The sequence below is a fragment of the Pygoscelis adeliae genome, unplaced genomic scaffold, assembly GCF_000699105.1.
Source record: "Pygoscelis adeliae isolate BGI_AS28 unplaced genomic scaffold, ASM69910v1 Scaffold71, whole genome shotgun sequence".
NCBI lineage: Eukaryota > Metazoa > Chordata > Aves > Sphenisciformes > Spheniscidae > Pygoscelis > Pygoscelis adeliae.
In genome coordinates this window covers 8470331-8489839 of record NW_008824356.1, presented here as the reverse complement: position 1 = coordinate 8489839, position 19509 = coordinate 8470331, and the positions used below count along the sequence as shown (strand labels likewise).

At 37.6% G+C, this 19509-nt stretch overlaps 1 protein-coding gene across 1 annotated transcript in view; it reads left to right on the top strand.

Moving 5' to 3' along the window:
- The window catches only part of GTF2A1 (general transcription factor IIA, 1, 19/37kDa), a 17677-nt gene extending 10760 nt beyond the window's left edge, over window positions 1-6917 (top strand). The window contains exons 7-8 of the mRNA XM_009319426.1: window positions 1445-1534; window positions 5896-6917. Of these exons, the coding sequence (XP_009317701.1) occupies window positions 1445-1534; window positions 5896-6003 (198 nt within the window). The 3' untranslated portion in view covers window positions 6004-6917. The remainder of the gene's footprint in view (window positions 1-1444; window positions 1535-5895) is intronic.
- Window positions 6918-19509: the final 12592 nt, after the last annotated feature.

The following is a 19509-nucleotide window of genomic DNA, read 5'->3' as shown; positions in this document are numbered from 1 at the left end:
AAAAAAAAAAAAAAAGAGGGGGGGGGGGGGGATACTAATAAGCTAAAAGTACTGTTACTTCAGTGTCTGACAGGAAACTTGGTACTCCCTAAATCTATCCCTAAAATGCATTTTGAACTGCCAGATCACTTCCACAGTTCTCTGCAGCCTGTCCAATTACTTTAAGATTCCATTTAAAATGCCAATATGAGGAGCATATGTAGCATTTCACAGTCTGTATCACTCATGCAGTATATGCAGGTAAAAATTCTAATTCTTATCAAGGAATTAAATCAGGTTTTCTGGAGTACATCTACAGTGGTGTCTAACAGTATTTTTCTGTTACAGCTTACAGGTTGGGTTCACATCACTTTTCCATTATATTGATCAGCACTGATATCAGTTTGAATGTTTTAATAGTTGCCTTATTAAGTATAGGTCATAATGCTTAAATATTAAGTGTTCTTTAATAGTGCCTTAATGCTAGCATTCTTGTGGAAATTTTTTTATATGCCAAGACTTTATTACCAGCATGCCAGAGATCTGTTATTTTTGCTACCTTTGTTCATCAGCAGTTACTTAATGAGTGGACCAGTTTCTTAAAACTTTTGGAGTCACTTAAATGTAGCATTACTTTGGAAGGAATTGGGACCTTGAGTACACCTCTTTCTTCTCTCACTAGCATGTCCCCATTCAGCTTATATATTTGGGAGTAGGTGGGAAGATGAGGATTATACAGAAGACTTCAGAAAAGTTGTTTTGCGTTCATTAGAGGTTGTTTTAGCTTCTGAAATGTTTGTTATTTACATGAGATTTAAAAAATCCCCAAATTTCTGCTAGAACAGTGTTAGCAGAAAGAGGAAGAAATGAAAGTAACTTTTAAGGGACGTGAAAATACATTCTAGAAGGTCTGAAGAAGTTATTTTGTATGTATCTATGCAAGATCATCTTAAAGCATTTTTTTTTTCCCCTCCTGTAAAAACTTTGTGCATGTGTTGAGGTCTGTTTCTGTTTGTGGTACATCAAACGTGAATAAGTCATGGAGTTTCTATTTTTAATGGCACATGGGAATGATGTGACTTAATGTCGCCTTTCCACTGCTTAGATGCTTTAGAAAAATAAAAATCTGCATAAGGATAAATTTTTTTGTGAAGACAAATTGCAAGCACCAGAACATTTATAGTAAAGGAGCAAGAATGGTTGTGGTGACAAAAGGCTGCAGTGCCCGGAATCTGGCCTGGACACTGAAGTTCCAGACTAAAATTGGTAAGGACGTCATCTCAGGATGGAGCGCAGGAAGGAAGTGTGTGTACATCAGCCCTCTGCTGGAAAGCCTAATATTCCCCACCTCAAATGCATTTTAGGTCCTGTAGTTCATAGACAAGACTGTAGCCTCATGTGAATAATCAAAGTAACAGCTCTGATCTTACTAAAGAGCATAACTTTTTGCATTTGTTTCTTTCAGGAGCCTCTTAACAGTGAAGATGATGTGAGTGATGAGGAAGGACAAGAACTGTTCGATACAGAAAATGTTGTTGTGTGCCAGTACGATAAGGTAATCTCTACAGAACAGAATCCAAGAATTCTACTTTCTCTGTTGTTCTTTCTGTCAAGTCATAATTTTTAAGTAGCATCTTTGTTGCTGTTAAGTACAGGTAGATCTGTAAAGATTATAATGTGAATGGTAATATAGGAATTAGCTATTGTTTGTTCTTAAAACAGGTTTGTGTGACATGTTTGTACTAGGTAATGAGTAAAGCTTAGAAAAATTGGGTTGCGTTTTCATCATGTCTTCTTGTGGCCTTTAACAAATGGTCAGTCCTCTGCGCCCAGGAGAAGTGAACTATTCTAACTATGTACGTTTGCTGTGGCCATGAACGGAATAAGTAGTCATTATGATTTAGACTTGTGGAAAACTGTTCCTTGATCATTAAAAATATCTCTTCTTGATGATAGAATAGTTACCAGAGGAGAAGGTTCTTTCTGTGCTGTGCATTCTTTACTGAAATGGCAATGTGGAATGCTTTTGCTTATTTTGCTTTAAATTCTGCAGAACTGTCTTGCCTCCTCTATAATCATTAATTTCTTCTTGCGTATTTGCCCTGGAATATGCAAGGATTCATCCATGTCTGGAATTGTTTTAAATGTATCTAGAGGACATCAGACACCTTTTTACTGAGGTAGTATGCAGAAAGATTATTCAATGTGGATTTTCTTTCTTTTCCTATGCTAGATTAATTGGACTATGATGAATAAGGATCTTTTTTTAAAGCAGAAAAAAGCTGTAAGCTTGTTGAATAAAAACTTCTACGTTGCGAAGAATGGCTTGGTTAGAAAATCATCAGTTATGCCCAGACTATGCTTAGACTTGTCATGAGATTCAACAGAGAATTTAAGACAGAGGATAGTGGTATCAGTATCTACATCCCAGCCATCTGTCTCCTCCAGACTGTAATCCAAAACTGTTAGTTTTGAGGCGGTTCATTAGAATAGTGAGGGACCTCAGAATAGCAGTCAGAAAAGCTTGTTGGGAGCTGCTAAAGCTGAGCAACAGGAACTACTCTGAAATCCTGACCTTAAAAGTTAAGAATGCGAACTCAGTAGGGAATGGTGTATATCGTTAACCTCTGATGATTAATGTGCTCTGAAAGGACTTAATCAGTTATCAAACAATCGTCGTTCAGTTTGTCTCTATAAAATACACAGGATCAGCTCAGTTGTTTTGAGCAGTTCCCTCTTGCACAGTGCTGTGCATCAGCTGATGGTGGGTGCCTCTGGAACAACGAGACAAGGGCAAACAGGTAGCGATGCTCACGTAGAGCATTTTGCCATCCTTCTGTGAACTGTCTCTTGAGGCCAGATAGTGGCTTTGTATCAAATGTCCAGCAGAGGATTTTTTCCTTAATTTGTCAGAAATTAATTTGATTATTTTTTGAATCCTTGTAAACGTTGTCTTACGACAAGAATTTTCATAAATGGTGTGATGTGTGGAGAATTACCTAGTTTTTAACCCATCAGTTTCACATGATACCTCATAGTTCTTTATTTAGAAGAGTGTTTCCTCTTTGCTTTTTTGGTGCCTTTTATGGTACTGCAGATCATCATAACCCTCCTCAGTCATCTCTTTGAAATCAGAGCTATACTTTGCTTGGTTGTTATTTGTACAGCTGTCCAAACATTTGATTATTCTTACTTTCATTCTCCAGATCCATTTTACTCTTCTGTATCTTATTTGATACAGGTGGATAAGGTTGAGGGAGGATCAGAGCTATTCATAACACAGGTGAACCTTCAATTTATTAGGTGGTGTAGCAGTGTTCTGCAATAGTTCATGTGTGCTTTTGACCCCACTGAACACAGAGCTGATGATCTTATGGAAAAGTCTTAGAACATTGGGATCTCATTCCTGACTTGTAATTGTCAACTCAAACCCATCATTTTTCTATCCATGTAAGTTGGAATTGTTTTTTCCATTGTTACTACCTTTATATACATTGAATGCCACCATTGTTTTATTACATGAGTTAGGGCAGTAATATCGTTCTGCAGCTCTTCAGTAACTGTTCTTTTGTATCATCAGTGACATTTTGTCATTTTCCAGATGATTAGTGAATTCTTAAACCATGCAGACTCCAGCCAGCACAAATCTCTTCTGGAATGATGTCATTTCACTGTAAAACAGTGTTCTTACCCTTGTTCTCCCATCTTTATTCAGGTACTTATCTGAGGACCTTCCTCATGGTAGCTCAAATGCTTCTGATGAGGGATTTTTGGTGAACGCCATTTGAAAGGACAAGTAGAGTATATAAGCCAGACCTTTCCTTGTTCATTTATTTGCTGTTGCCGATGACTTTTTAGCTTAAAGTGAGCACAGACCAAACAACAGTACTAATAATTGATTGAGTGCTATGGTCATATCTGTTCTGGTGCTACTTTACTGTTTGTTTCTACAACACTAATAGTGAGACTTCCTGTCCTTGATGGAAATTGAAAAATTGCAATGGGGTTTCCTTGTTTTTATGCCTTTTGTAAAATTTTCTTAACTTCTTTTAGATCGCCTAATTACATTTTTATGTTTTATCTGCATAAGTTTATGATAATCTTCTCTCTTTTGGACAGCATTTCAGCTTTCTGAAAGATCTTTGCTTTCTTTGAATATCTTGTTGTCCTGCTGCTTAAGTGTGCTGGTGGTCTTTTGCTCCTTCTGATGCCCTTTTGATAGGTGGCAGGTATTTATCTGCTGTGCTCTGTGCTTACAGTATGTGGGGGGTTTTCTGGTTTGGTGGTAGGTTTTTTTGTTTGGGTGGGTTTTGGTTTTTTTTTTTTTTAGTGTTTTTGCCAAATTTACTCTTCTAACTTTAGACTGAATTTAGTTCAGTTTCCTTTAGTTTTAAATTAAACATATGAACATAAACTTAGTTAAACACTCTTTTAGTGGATTTATTGACTTCTTATTACCCCTGGGAAAATGTTTGTCTTACGTAGTTGCTGTTAGTTCCAGTGATATTTTCTGACTTAAGCCTTGCACACTGTCTTGAACCAAGAAAAGGATTATGTGTTTTGTGGGTTCCTGACTTAACATCTTCATGCAGTAGGACTTGGCTCTATAGTATCTAAAACAGCCTCAATGCTACCCATTGATGTTTACTCAGTAGGCATAAGATAATTGAAGTCTTTCAATACTACAACTATTTCTTGTCCTTGTATCTTCTCTGATCTCCTTTACTGCATTGGTCAACCTGCTTTCTGTAATCAGGTAGTATTTGTCTGGGAATGGGCATGAAGAAATAAGTTACTTGTGTATGGAATATTTTTCTAAAGAGAATATGAATAAAACTGTTGTGTTATTCTTTGTCTTATCCTGTGTTAACAGGAATATCTGTTATAACCTGAAGATCCGTTATGTCACAGGCTCCCGTAATATGGACTCCCTGGGGAGCAAGAATGTTGTCTTTTTTATTATTTTTTTAATTTTTTTTTTCTTTCTGTCCAGTGTTTCTTGGGTTGTTGCAAATACCTGGACTAATCTCCCAGCTTAATCTTACAAATTTCTTTTAAACAAAGCCTTAAAAGGGACAATATTTTAACTGGGAAGACTATAGGTTAAAGTTGAAGCTTCATGCCATCATCCCCAATACTGGAGATATTACTTTTCTCACTTGACACTTTTCATGAGAATTGGAATGTAAATCTTATACAATGACTCACCGTTGAGGAGAAATTATAGAATATAAGACTAATACATATATTCTATATCAGCTTGTGCATTTTTTACCATAGGGGTTTTCAGACTGAAAACCTTGTAAATAATCCCCTTGCCGTTTAACCAGAACTTCACTTTCGGAAACCCAGAGTCAAACTGTAATATTAGAAGTAGAAAGTTGAATAGGCCTGCTATCTATCTATATATAACCTAATCAGACTAGTTTTCATGCAGAATGGAGTTTAGACAAGAGGTGCAAATAATAAAACTTAGTGTTTGACCCTTTCAGGGCTGGTTTAAAACAGTGGTTGAAATGGGGATTTCTGCCTTTCAAGAGGAGTTTCATGGCTGTTGTAATCAAAGATAAGTTAATCAAATTAAAGCAGCACAGGTGGATACATCTCTCCTTCTTCCTTTCTAACCACCTCTAAAAATGTGCTGTATGCTTTGGATTTTGGAATGCTTCTGTACTTGTGTAGTTTTGTAACAGTTGCTGTCCCTGGTTTAAAAAACGAAAACAAAGTACTGCTATATGCATAATTAGTTTTTGTTTTTCATAGCTAAATGCAGAATTGATTTTCAAGATATTTGTAGTAATTTAGTAATGTATGTCTAATAGTTATTTTCATTTTTTCTTGCCCTTACAGTTTACTTACGCATTGTTACCTATTTCTGATGCAGAGTAATAGTTCAACTTCTTCCCCTGTTTTTAGATTCATAGAAGTAAAAACAAATGGAAATTTCATCTCAAAGATGGCATCATGAATCTTAACGGAAGAGATTATGTATTTTCCAAAGCCATTGGGGACGCAGAATGGTGAAGTTTTAAAAGACAAAACAAAACAAAAAAACTCCCTGTAAAAGGAAAAAAAATCAAAAGCAGGAAAGGTTGATACTTGGACGCATACTCCAATCAAAATGTGTATCTGCACATCAGAAATAAACAATAAACAAAAGTATTGGAACAAAGGTAAAATGTGGCAACAAAGACACTACTTCAGATGAGCAAGCCATGGACTGTAGCAGCTATAGCATTGTCTGGGAGCTGGTTTTGTGTGTTAGGAATACCTTAATTATCAATTCTACATACAGGTACCTACAGCTGGTATTTAGCATGTAAGGCTTTGTCCCACCCCCCCACCCCTTCGTCCCTTGATTTAAGATTTTAAAATACTACTTCCACTGATTGAAGGAACTCTTCCCTTTGATAGATTATTAATCTGAAAATGCTTATTGTGTGTACAAATCTTTGCTTTGAACACTTCCTTTTGGTAGTGAGGATGGTCAGAATGTTACTTAAACTGCGTGCAAGCTTTGTACAGAAGGGAAAGAATTAAGGTGTTAAATTTTAAATAACTTGTATAAGGAAAATATTTTTAATTCTGATATGCTCATTAATTATTATATCTATTTGTTGTTTTCAATTCAGTTCCCCATAAACAGGCTGTTGTTCCTAGCAGTTACAAAATGGTAAAATGATCATTTATATTTCAAAATTATTTTAATTTCATGTAAGTGATACCTTTTATTTAGGGCTGTATTTTTTAAATACTAAGCACCTGTAGCTCCCCCCACGAAAGTCAGATTGCTTAACTTGTTAATTATATTCTTGCTGTTTTGGTGGTGGTTCAGCATCACTGAAATGAAACAAATAATATAGTTTCCATTGATTTTTTTTTTTTTTTTTTTAAAAAGGCTTTGGAGACCTTTTGAATTAAATGTGTAGGTAATGGCATTATAGATGCATTCCTTCACCTGCTTATTACGTATGTAGACCAGACATCCACAAATAATTCAACAGACCACAAGAATGACTACATTTTTAATATAGAAAGTCACATAAAAATTCTAACATCCTGGCTGCAACTCTGTTAATCAAAGATCCGCTTTACTAAAAAGTATAGCCATAAGTTACCCGCAGCAGTTTCTCTCTCTAAAGTTTCCAGGTGGCATGTAATTTCATGAAGAGACCTGCACACAGCTTTGAGAACACAAATTTTGTTAGAGTATCTTTAGACTGTCTTGGTAACAGAAGATCAAGCAGTCGGATGCACTAAACCTTGTGTAGTCACTTTTTCACTTGCCTTTTCCAGAGGTGTGGTTTTGTGGTGGTGTTTTTTGTTGGGTTTTTTGTTTGTTTTTGTTTTGGGGTTTTTTTTGTGAAAAGCAACAAGGTTGCTCCCCCCCTCCTTCCCTTCCTCTCCTGAGAAGTGAACACCTTTTCTTCATGCATAGGTTATTCTTGCAAACCCTGCTTTCAGAAATGCAGTTACTTTTGAACGAGGAGAGGGAATGGGCATTACACTTCAGAAACTGTTGAGGAAGGAATGTTCATGTGGCTCACCATTTCAAAAAAATTTTATGTTTCATTGGGTGCTTGGAAAGGTGATGAAAAAAGAACACAGCGAAGATAATTTTAACTAAATTGGGGAAGACTTTCAGAAGCAGACATTTGAACCATGATTTCTGACCCTTTTTTGCTTGAGAATGTTAAATAATTTTTAAAAAGTTTCAAAGTCACAAGTGTATTTTAGCAGTATATAATTGACTGCTCTAATTTTCATTCTGTCTGATTTACTTGCCTCCAAGTGCATTCATAGTCTCAGTAGTACGTAGAAAACGCGAAACACATTGTAAAGAGGGTTTTTTTGGCTGTGATTTCGTACATCTGTACTCTCATTGATACAGACTAAAACTGCCTGCAGGCTATGTCTAGAGCCATATGGTTGTTAGTAAGCCATCTTCATACATAAGCTTTGTGAAAAGTTAATTGATGTTTCTTCTAATTCATTCTTAAGTAATGGAATCATCATTTTGAGTGCATTTTTGGCTTGGGGCTTCACAGTATCTCAAACTGATTTCATTTCATCTGAACAAAGAAGAAAGCACTGTTTTTTTACCACTGTTGACACTTCTGTGTACAACTGCGATGAAATCAATAATGTACCAACTAATTCCTTCCCTCACTTTTTCCATATCTGTTACCAATAAGTCTGAAGTAGTAGACTTCAGAAAAATTCCCGTAATGCTGCACAACCAAACCAATAAAAAGAAAAAAAAAAAAATCCCTTTAGCTATAGATTCCTGTTTATACTACTGGAACCCAGATAACTTGTAAGACACTTTGTTTTCATACATCTTAGTGATATTTTTTCACCCACATACATATACTAGAAGCTGCATAGCCTTTTTATTTATTTTTAAGGGATAGCAGAACTTTAAAGGTAACTTAAGCTTAGCCTGTTCCGAAGGATGTTAGAAGCTTTCTGAACTTGCACAGTCTCTTGCAAGCTAATTGTATGGTATGCTTTTCAGATAAGAAGTTTTGTCTTCAAATACAAATACCTGTGAAGTTTTCGGAAAGCCAGTCAAACATGAACATACCAAACTGTGCTCTTATTGCTACATCAAGTGTTCCTTTTTTAAAATCAAAAAGCATGTTTTAATTTCATTTTATTGTAGCAGCTTGCTGTAAGAATGTAGTTTGCTTAATTTTATTATTGTACTTGAATTTTTAATCATGGTTTTAACAATGTAACTGAACAGACCATTTCAGTAGGTTCCAAAGAAACCATTCCTTTCAGAGGGCAAGGGATTCCCATGTTCATAGTTCATAAATGATTTCCCCTCCCCCTTGGAAATAGGTTTTTTGGTTGGGTCCGTCCCCTGTCCCCTGTCGTGGTGTCGCGCCCCCCCCATTTAAATAGTTCAGTATTATGGAAACAATTAATGGTTTCAAGAGGGCTTATGTTAAAATTTGCACAGATAATGGAGCACCTTTTTATGATGGAAAAAATGGGGAAAGATGACTTCATAATTATAACCATGATGGCTGATGGAAACTTGTAGAGCAACTGGGCAAAACTGGGAGTCTTGTGCCTTTTCAGTTTGCAGAATACCTGTTTTGCCAGTATGACAGTACTTTTTTTTTTGATTCCTGAGAGAGTAAATTTCCTGCAGTGCTTCAATGAGAAAAGCAACTTTTTTGCTCTAATTCTGTTGGGTTCTAGTGTGTGCAATCATTTTAAAACATCTAAGTTGAAAACAAATTGAAATAGTTTTCTGTTAAGGAGATAATAGAGAATTTAGTCACATAAGGAACTTTATATTGGACTATTTAAATAAAATATGTTTTTATTCCCCCTCAGTTGCTGGTTAGCGACAAGATTTCTTTGAGGCTTCATACTCCTTGTTCCTGCATTGTACTCACAAGTTGCATTTGAACATCATTCAGTTTCCTAAACACTATTTAAAGTGGTAATTGTGGTCCGAGTTTATTTCCAAGAATATGATACGCGATTCTGAAGCACAGTTTCTAGAAAAGAGCAAAGAACATGTTGTCATGTAACAGGTTCTTTTTGATAAACGTTTTTTCTATTTCTGCTGCACAATTAGGAGTGTTAAAGTAAAATTCATTGAGTCTGTGAAAATAATTCTACCGCTTGACAGTTAGCAGTAATTATGTCGCCACATAACACTACCAGAGTAAAATTTCTTAATTCCAGTGAAGGAGTTAGAGACCTTGTTAACTAAAGTTCATTTTGATTCAATCTCTTCAATTTGTAAAAGCTCCTAAAACCAATAAAGCCCCCCAAAATTTCCCCCAAAGCAAAAGTTTCCTAATAGAATGCAATAAGATGTCCAGGAAGTGAACGGTGGTTTTAGGTTAACGCACACTGGATTGATACTGGGCTGCCTTACACAGCATCGTGGGGTTCACTGTGTGCCACCCCACCCACGCACCCCCAACTGAAATCAGAGTTCTTTTCAGAATTTGGGATTGGTGACTATACAGGATGAAGAAACTTGCATATTGTTGCGTATTGGTGTCTGGCATTTAAAGTCTCATTTTCCCATTGCTGTGATTGGTTGGGAAATGTGTGAAAACCAGTCCGTTGGTTTCCCTGTTGCCTACTTTTTTCAGGCAGTTCATGCAGTGTGTCTTCTAATTATTATTTGGTGGATTAGACATTGTGGAACAAAAGGAGCTTTTTTTAACAGGAAGAACTACCTTGGGTTAGCTATATGTACAGTCATCCAATGAGACATGTTCCAGAGTGCATAGGGTACCAATAGATTATGGAGTGGGGGAATATCCTTTTTTGCTGTTCTGAGCTACTATTGTCAACTGCTGTTGTACATATACTGTTATGTGTAAGGGGGTAAATATATTTATTATGTTTGTAAAATTCATTCTGTACAATTGCAGATCAAGGTTGCTCCTCTGTGATATACAGGATATTATGTTTCAAAGGCCATGCTTGGAATACGATTAGAGAACTTAGTATTTTGATGTACTAAGACCTATTTTAAGTTTAATATTTTGCCTTTGCAAAAACTTTAATTAAAGATGTTATTTAAAAATGTTTGCCACTTCATTTACTATCTTGCATGTGCATTTGTTTAATATATGAGGCTTAAAGACTATTACATAACACTGAAGACTATGAATTTATTTTCATCATACGCAGGTAACATGACTGTCACCTACTTGTTCAGTTTGCCTTGCAGACTTCCCATTTAACATCATCACAATGTTATAAAAAAAAAATCACATTTTAATCTTGAGTCCAGACTTCCATATTTATTTAAGAATTTCCTCTCTATGGTAACTTGAGACTTGGGTCTCGAGACAAGACTGGTTGAATAACTTGGTGTGCCACCTGGATGTTAGTCCTGTAAATGGAAATGCAAGACAATATCGAGAAGTAAAATACAGAGTTCTTGGATGATAGCTGGCTGATCATAAAGGTTTCATCTTCATCAGTGAAACGGATTTGACAGAATTGCTTTCTAGTGTAAGCAGGTGACATCTTTTTAGTTCCTGGCTAAAAGCAGTATCCTGAGGCATGACTTGTGCTTTATTTTTAAATGTAAATTTTGAACTTGAAATTCTAAATACAATTAGAAAGAATGTAAGCTATAGGCTATACTGCCTGTATGGGGGATTGTATTTTGGAATGCGGTGATTTTTGAAGTAATCTTTCAGCTATAGTGGTGTAAAGGTATAGCAAACCAAGAATCGTAAGGAGTGGTGGTATTTTTCTTCTAATACTCAAGGCGGGGGGTTCCCTAATACTTCTCTTGCCCTCCAGCCCTCAACACTTGGGCAAGTCTAAAAAAAAAAAAAAAAAAAAAGTACTGCTTTTCCCATAACGTTTGTCATCTTTGCCTTACTTACCATCTTGAAAAGGATCTGGAGATGATTCTGGATGAATAACTATCAGAAATTGTGATGTTTTTACAAAAAAAGATGATTGCAGTCTGAGCTTGCATACTCCGTAAGAAGAAACCAGCTTGGAAAAATGGCCGGTTGTTCTGGCCAAAATATTTTCAAAAGGACCCTAAAAAGAGGAGGGAAAGCAGAATGCTGACAAATTAGTAGCAAACTCAAGTTAAAACACAAAAAAAGCTGGATTTCATCCCTATAAGGAAAGATGAGAACATTATAATTGTGAATGTTAATTATGCTCTCCCAGCTGTGCATGAGCAAAGTATTTCAAGGATTTTGGGCAAAACCAAGTATATTTTAAAACACCTGATTTTTTTTTCCCTATCAGTTTGGTTTCTTTATGGCTTTATTATTTTAATTGCAGAGGTATGAGAGGATAAGAATCTTCAAATACTAGCATAGCTTTCAGTATATCCCCATTCAGTTTCAACTACATATCGTTCCTTACAACTTGTCTTAAACTATCAGCTTTGGAGTTGTTGTTTTGTTTTTTCTAGCCCGGACTTTTGTTTGTAAAATACTCTGTTAAAGACTGAAGGTCTTGCCGCTTGTTTTCAGAGCAGACTCTCTTACTCTTTTTTTCAAACTGTTTTTTTTCACCACTAAGGGGATCGTGCCAAAACCACTCTGATCCTTTCAGATTTAATGACATCTGCAGTACAGTCAAATGAACTGCAGTTGAACTACTTTTGACCTTCAGTGTGGCTACATAACACTCAGAAGTTGTTTTTGTGACAATTTTTGTCTTTGGAGTGAAGACTCTCCCAATTATTTTTGTGTGAAATGCCTGTGCAATTATATCTTTTTACATAGTATAAATGTGCATGTCCTTGCGTGACCTCAAAGAGGGTTATCTGAAATAATGAGGTCATAGGGAGAGAGAATAAATAATTGAAAATAGCGCTCTGTATTACAAATGATATTGAGTTGCCCACTCGCTTCCATAGATCAAAAACCCCTTTCTGAAGATGGATATTGGTGAGCTGGTATCTTAAAATGCCTTTTAGTGGTAACTATTTTAAAAAATACATAGCTGGGTGTATTTGGTTTACACTTTCTAGGTTTTGTTTTCATATTTAGTTCAGTTTTGTAAACAAAAAGTTACTGAAATTGAAAACAGCAAGTGTTTAATTTGGATAAGTATATTTCAATAACAAATCCAAACCAAAGACTATCGTTAAATTGCAAAAATAAAAAGAAACCTTGTAACACAAAAAATGTTGCATGTGGACGCGTGGTTCTGTCAAGGTAGAAATGCTTTTCCTTTGCTAGCGGTACCGAATGAAGCAGAACCGCACTGCGGAGAAGCCCTCTAGACCTCTGGAACGGAAGACACGTTTGAATCCCAAGAGCGTTGGGATGCTGCTCTACAAGTGCTGGAGCTGGCAGGATTTAATGCCGAGGTAAAGAAAAAACCTTCCTAGCTGGTGATGGAGGAAATGGTTTGGACTAGCAAAATAAGGAAAGCAGTCTTTTCTGCCAAACTGCCTGGCTTCCTGATTTTTCCAAAGGCTTATTACTCCCATTTCTCCTAGGAATCCTGCTGCAAGGTCCCCGCAGATGGGGCTCCTCGTGTGTCCTGCCGTACCAATGTCCCAAGATTTCGTCCAGACCTTTCCCCTCAGAGGAGTAACTGGCTGACTCCAGGTGGGCTGTCTGGATTCAACAGGTAATGTATTCTGGGAAACAGTGTGTTCTGGGGAGTACAGCATTTCTGAAAAGGATGTATCACAGAATTCACCCTGTGGAAATTCTGCTTGTAGGTTTTCTTCTGTCTTGGGTTGCCTTTTCTTTCAGAAAACTTGAATTTTTGCAGGATGGAAGCTTTTTCCGTCTGAGCTTACGTCGTTCGAGCTTTTAACAAAGACAAAGCATTAGTGCTGGGAATGATATTTCTGACATACTATTTTTTGTGGACTGAATTTATCTGTCTGACTTTAATAAGTAGTTTTAATCTTAAAACACTAAAGCAGCATCTAGTAAAATTCCACGTGTGTAGAGAGTTGACAAATGGCTTGGTAAGTGTGATGATGATACTGATGTTAACAATTGTTTAGCTAAAGAAGAAGTATATTCACATCACAGATACTTCTGCACATATCACTTAAGTTGGTTTTGGGAGGGGGCAGAGGGAAGGTGGAGCAGTTCTTAATTTTAGCAGATCGAGTTAAAAAATAAACAGAACATGCTGTTCATGTTTATTCAGAATATCTTTTGGCTTTCATTTTCTGTCATAAATCATTGTCATATCCTTAAACAGCTTTGTAATTTCTCCCTGAGGTTGCTGTGTGTATGTTGCCATGTAGCTTAAATAACTTCAGATAATAGGTGGAAAATGTAAAGTACTTCATCGAAGAGTATGGGGTTTCTTCCATAGCAGAGAAAGGAGACGTAAAGAGAATCTAGAAAGAGGAAACTGAGAGAGCACAGAGGATAAAGATAAAAGAAGGTAGCCATCCTTTTAAAAAAAGTCAAAGGTAGAGTACAAACATGCTTGGTTGTCGAAAGAGAAGTGTATGTAAGGAATAAAAAAACCTTTTTTTTTCCCTGGACTTTTCATGGGAAGGTGCATCTGCCAGCGTGTCAGCCACCCCTCCTAATTGCCTTTTATCAAAATACACTTCTTGCTGCTTTATAGTGACATATCATTGCTGGGTTTAATTGGAAATCTGTAGCTGGCCAAAAAAGAATTGATCTTGTTTCCACAGCTCCCTCTAGGCAGCAGCAGTAATCCACATATGATTTAGGGAATTCTTTCACTACAGTCAGACTGAAACCAGCATTGTATATGCAGCACAAATACAACCTTCATGCTGCTTGCTATTTCAGTGCTATTGTGCATATGCCAGTCAGCAACAAGCCGTGGAGAAGACAGACATTCAGACAGTGCCTCAGAATTTGCAGTGAGAAGTTTTTTGTTAAAACTCGTTACTGCTTGGATTTGATTTTTTGCAGCTTTGCCTTCACAAAACGTAGGGAGTGCTGTCATTTTTTTTCACTTTTCAAAGAAAAGTTGCTGTCATTTCAGCTGAGACTGTTCAGTTGTAAGACAGCCAGCATGGGTTTGGCAGTCTAGCCAGTTGTCAGTCTCAGTGTTTGCAACAGGGAGGCTGCTCTTGGCAGCAAAGTAGGTCTTACAAAAAGTATCACAGTATATATGCAAGTAACAATCCAACAGTTCCAATCGCTTTGTAATGACTGTTCAGTGAGCTCTTAGATACGTGCTGTGAATGAAGTTGATGTTCACAACAGACTTCATTCCTTAAAAGAGAAGAAAAATAGAGAACCCGGAGGAGACTCTTCATCACAGCTGTGTAGTGAATAGCTGAGAACCAAAATTAGTGTGCTGTTCCTCCTCTAATTGCTTCAACTTGAACTGCACAGATCTGCAACAGTAAGGATATGACTTCAGATGACCACACGTACAAGGCTTGGCATTGCATATCATCAGGACAGCAAAGAAAGCTCCTGCCCAAAAGTAGGGTAAGATTCAAGCTGATTCATACTAATCCTGCAGAAGTTAAGCTCTTGGAAGGAGTAAGTTCAGGATGGCTCCAATGAGATCCAAGTCCTGTGCTACAGTAGATGAAACTTTTCCATGTTTTAATAGTTACCCAATATTTTCAGGGTGGAAAATAAGGACAGGCAGTTACAAAAATTACAAATTTCCACATGATTGGTATCCTGTCTAATCTGAGAACCTGATAATTTGAGGTACTGTGGCAATTCATGCCAATGCGTGTGCATGGGGGGGTAGGTGTGGGATGGGGATAGGAAGTTAGAACTGACGGGTTCTGCTGATGAAACACTGTGTATTGACCTCGTAGAGCCTCCATTTGTTCACTTTCACATCATGATTTCTAGTTGCACAAAAATAAGTCGGGTCATATGGAAGTGCCTAAACAGATCAAAAGTATTTCAGCTTTATGCAGATGTATTATTGAACGAGTGTGAATTCCAGGTTGACAATGGTGTCAGAATCTTTCGGTGTGCGTCGCTAAGACCTCTTAACCATCTTCTGTTCCAGGGCACGATGATGGCCCTTCAACACCTTGTGCCTTAGCCCACAAAGCCTACATCAAAGTGCAGTATAATGTCTCATGTTTTCAGAATCCCTGCCAAGGAGGAGGGGAGCGCATAACGGAAATGCATGATATTCAACTAATTTTGTGCCTCACCATGTCCAATTTTATCTGCAACCCAGAAACCATTTGATTATACCTGGCATCTGTTAGAAAGACAATACAGATTATGCTGCTATTACTCATCACCCTGGCCAAACAGCCTGGAAGGGAGGGTTTGGTTCATTTTAACACATAAGCATAGGAGATCTGCTCAAATCAAACTTCACTTCTTAAGGTTTTTTTTGTACACATTTTCCAAAGACTATGCTGTGAGCATTAATATTTAAATTATCCAGCAAGAAAGGAAACAAAAGTGCGTTTCATTTATGTTAATAAACCAAAATGCTATGGTAGTGACTTGAAACTTACCTGTTATTACTTGTGCTATTTTCAGATTCCAGGATGCCATAGCAGGGTGTGCTGTACTTTGACTATAACCGACCTGTTGCAGATGGTGTCATCTAGAACAGATGCCTACTTAACCAAAAAAGCACGTCTCTCTATAGGTGGAGAGAGAGGAGACTAGCAGAGGTCAGCTACAGCCAGTTTAAATTAAATTGCTCAGAGAAAGTTCCAAGTCCTCATAACTAAGGCTCAGCTCAACTTTACGGCTTTTTTCTGCAGTGTCTGAGAATGAAGAAATCTTTTGTAGTGTATAAATTACCAGTAGATACATAATATACACACCATAGCGTATATATTACCAATTATGCAAATAGAATCACAGAAGTTTATGTAGAGAAAATAATGGCATTCTCTGCCACCCTGAAACAGGATTTTCTGTTCTCCAATCTGAAATCTCAGCGCCAAAGCCCTGAAGAGTGGTAACACTGGCTCTTCCCATTTCTGTGCAGGGTTTTGAGAGAAGGCAGCTAGCCTCCGCCCTTTCACTTGAGCCATGAGGTCAAATCCATTGAGGTAGTGTTGTGAACAGGGGATAGGCTGTTCTTCACTCAGCTGGATTTTTCATCTACATGGGCTCTGTGGTCAGGCCTGCCGAAGGAAGATGCAGTTGAAGCTGTCTTTGCAGAATAGGGGAACTGGTTGAGCACACGAAAAGCAGCTGCCGTGGAACAGACCAAAAGTCCCATCTATGCCAGAATCCTGACTGTGATAGCTGCTAATGGTGTGTGGCAAGTGAAGCATAAAAGAATAGCCAAGCTGTGTGATACACTCCCTCCCGTCTGCCATGTATTCGCAGTTCAGAAGCATCCTGAGACAGACGGTTTTTGTGGTTTTAGTATCTTTCCACAGATTTCTTTTCCATGAATTCTCAGTCTGTCCATAAACCCATGTAAACTTTACTACTCACAGCAGCCTTTGGCAAGAAGTTCAGTAACTCAGCTAGTCCTGCCTGCTCATGACTTTATTGAGCTTTGTCATCTCCCTTCTAGTCCAAGAGGCCCTACTTGATGATTCTTTAGCTGTAACTCCAAGCCTTTCATCTCCTTGCTCTACCCTACTCTGAAACTTTTCTAATTCTATTACATTGTTTTTCTGTTGCAGAGTTGAGCTACATTATTCAAGGTTTAGATTTATACAGTGATATACTAATTACCGGTTTTATGTTCTGCTCCTTTCCCAATAATATAACTTGATTTGCTTTTTTCATCTCCAGGAAGCATAAGCTGGTATCTTTATGGACCTATCTACTGACCCCTAAGATCTTGGTCCTGAATTGGGTTTGTCGGCTCAGAGCACATCATTTAAGATGTCGATTTGTCTTTTTTTACCACGTGTATCACTTTATATTTATGTACACTGAATTCCTCTTGCCAGTCATTCAGTCTTAAGAAGTCTTCCTACAGTTCTTCATAGTCATCTGTTTTTCTTATTGCTCTGAATATCTTAATATTATGGCAAACTTTGTTATCTTACTGTTAGCTCCTTTTTCCAGGTCCCTTATGCACATACTGAACAGCATAGGCCTTCTAGAAAGAACTATTTATTTCTTGGAACTTGTTGGCCTGTTGGATTTTCTTCTTGCCTATAAGCTTAACTGTCCTAGCTGATGCCAGTTACCATCTACAACTGAGAAAAAGCTTACTTGCACCCTAAACCTTCATGTTGGAGAGAAGCACAATTACAGGCAGTGGTAAGGTGCACAGATACTGAAGTCAGCTGAGTTTTTTGGGACAGGGAGGGTATATCAAGAGTTAACTGATATTTGAGTACTTTGACAGTTTTAGGCAGTGGGAGTTGTCCCTCACATGTGTTTTCCCAGGTAATGCAAGGATCCATATAGCAAAGATAATCACTGTTTCGCCCACACTGATGAGAATTACTGAACATAAAATTTGGCAGCATAAATTTTGGCAAATACAGGACAAGGGACATTTGCTTTGAGGGAAGACCCTAGTGGGAGGGAGGGATCTTTTGTAAGGTTGCATATGGGCAGATTCATTTAGCTATTCTGAGGAGTCCTGCAGTAGAGTCTCTCCACCACACAAACTTCTTACCATGCAAGTGTGTTCTCATGAAGTATCCAATCCTTAGTCACTGTGGCTGTGACATACACATTAGGTTTAGAAAGAATGGAAAAGATCAGATTCCAGATTTAGTCTTTTGAAGAGGACCTCATGACTGTTAGGTGATTTTTCTGACTATCTTGGATGTAATTAATGATGGTGTTGGAACCCCAGAGCTCAGCAGTACTACTGCTGTTCCTTTCCATCCCTGCTGCACTGTCCGAGACGGCCATTTAGGACATACCTTTCCCAGCTAGTGGTGGGGAAAAACCCAAACCCTCTGTCAAACGGTGTGTCATGTGGTCAATCTTTTTGGCTGTAGGCCGGCCAAGGAGAACAATGAAGTTGAGTGCAAGAGAAATAGTATTAACTTCTGTAGGAGAAATATTTTAAAACCTTCAGAAAAACTTGCTGAGCCTCTTACAATTTCAAACAAAACACTTTATTCCAATGCTCTGCATTATTTCTAAAGTATTCTAGAGAAAATATGTACTGAATGCCAGAAATAATACATCTTGCTGAGACAGATTTAAAATAGCAAGTATTACGTAAGGGTATACGCAAAACCAAAAATAGCTGAAGGGATTGACCAGAGCAGAAATGCAAAAGAATATCTATAGGATACAAACATTTACAAGAAGAAGTCTGGCAAATAAATTATTTAAAGTCTATTGCCTGGATCTTTCCAATAGTTTAAAAAAAATTTTTCACCAAGTTAAACACAAGAAGGAATATGCAAGACAAACTAGAATTACAAAACTTTGTTCATAAAGGCAATATCACAATTCTTTTAATAGACAAAAATATATGCAATGATGGGAGATAAAGTTTAATAATGTGTAAATATACCTGTCATCCATTAGTAACAGCAAACAGCTGTATCAATTCAAAAGCATATTGCAATTAGTCCACCATACCACATCTTTCCAATGTCCTACTAGTTTCCATGGAACAAATATTCTGGTTTGTTTTAAGGTAAAAAGAATCATAGAATCATTGAGGTTGGAAAAGATCTTTAAGATCATCAAGTCCAACCATTAACCTAGCACTGCCACGTCCACCACTAAACTGTGTCCCGAAGCACCACATCTACATGGCTTTTAAATACGTCCAGGGATGGTGACTCAACCACTTCCCTGGACAGCCTGTTCCAATGCTTGACAACCCTTTCAGTGAAGAAATTTTTCCTCACGTCCAATCTAAACCTCCCCTGGTGCAACTTGAGGCCATTTCCTCTCATCCTATTGCTAGTTACTTGGGAGAAGAAACCAACACCCACCTCGCTACAACCTCCTTTCAGGTTGTTGTAGAGCATGATAAGGTCTCCCCTGAGCCTCCTTTTCTCCAGGCTAAACAACCCCAGTTCCCTCAGCCGCTCCTCAGAAGACTTGTTCTCCAGACCCCTCACCAGCCTCGTTGCCCTTCTCTGGACACGCTCCAACATCTCAACATCCTTCTTGTAGTGAGGGGCCCAAAACTGAACACAGTATTCGAGGTGCGGCC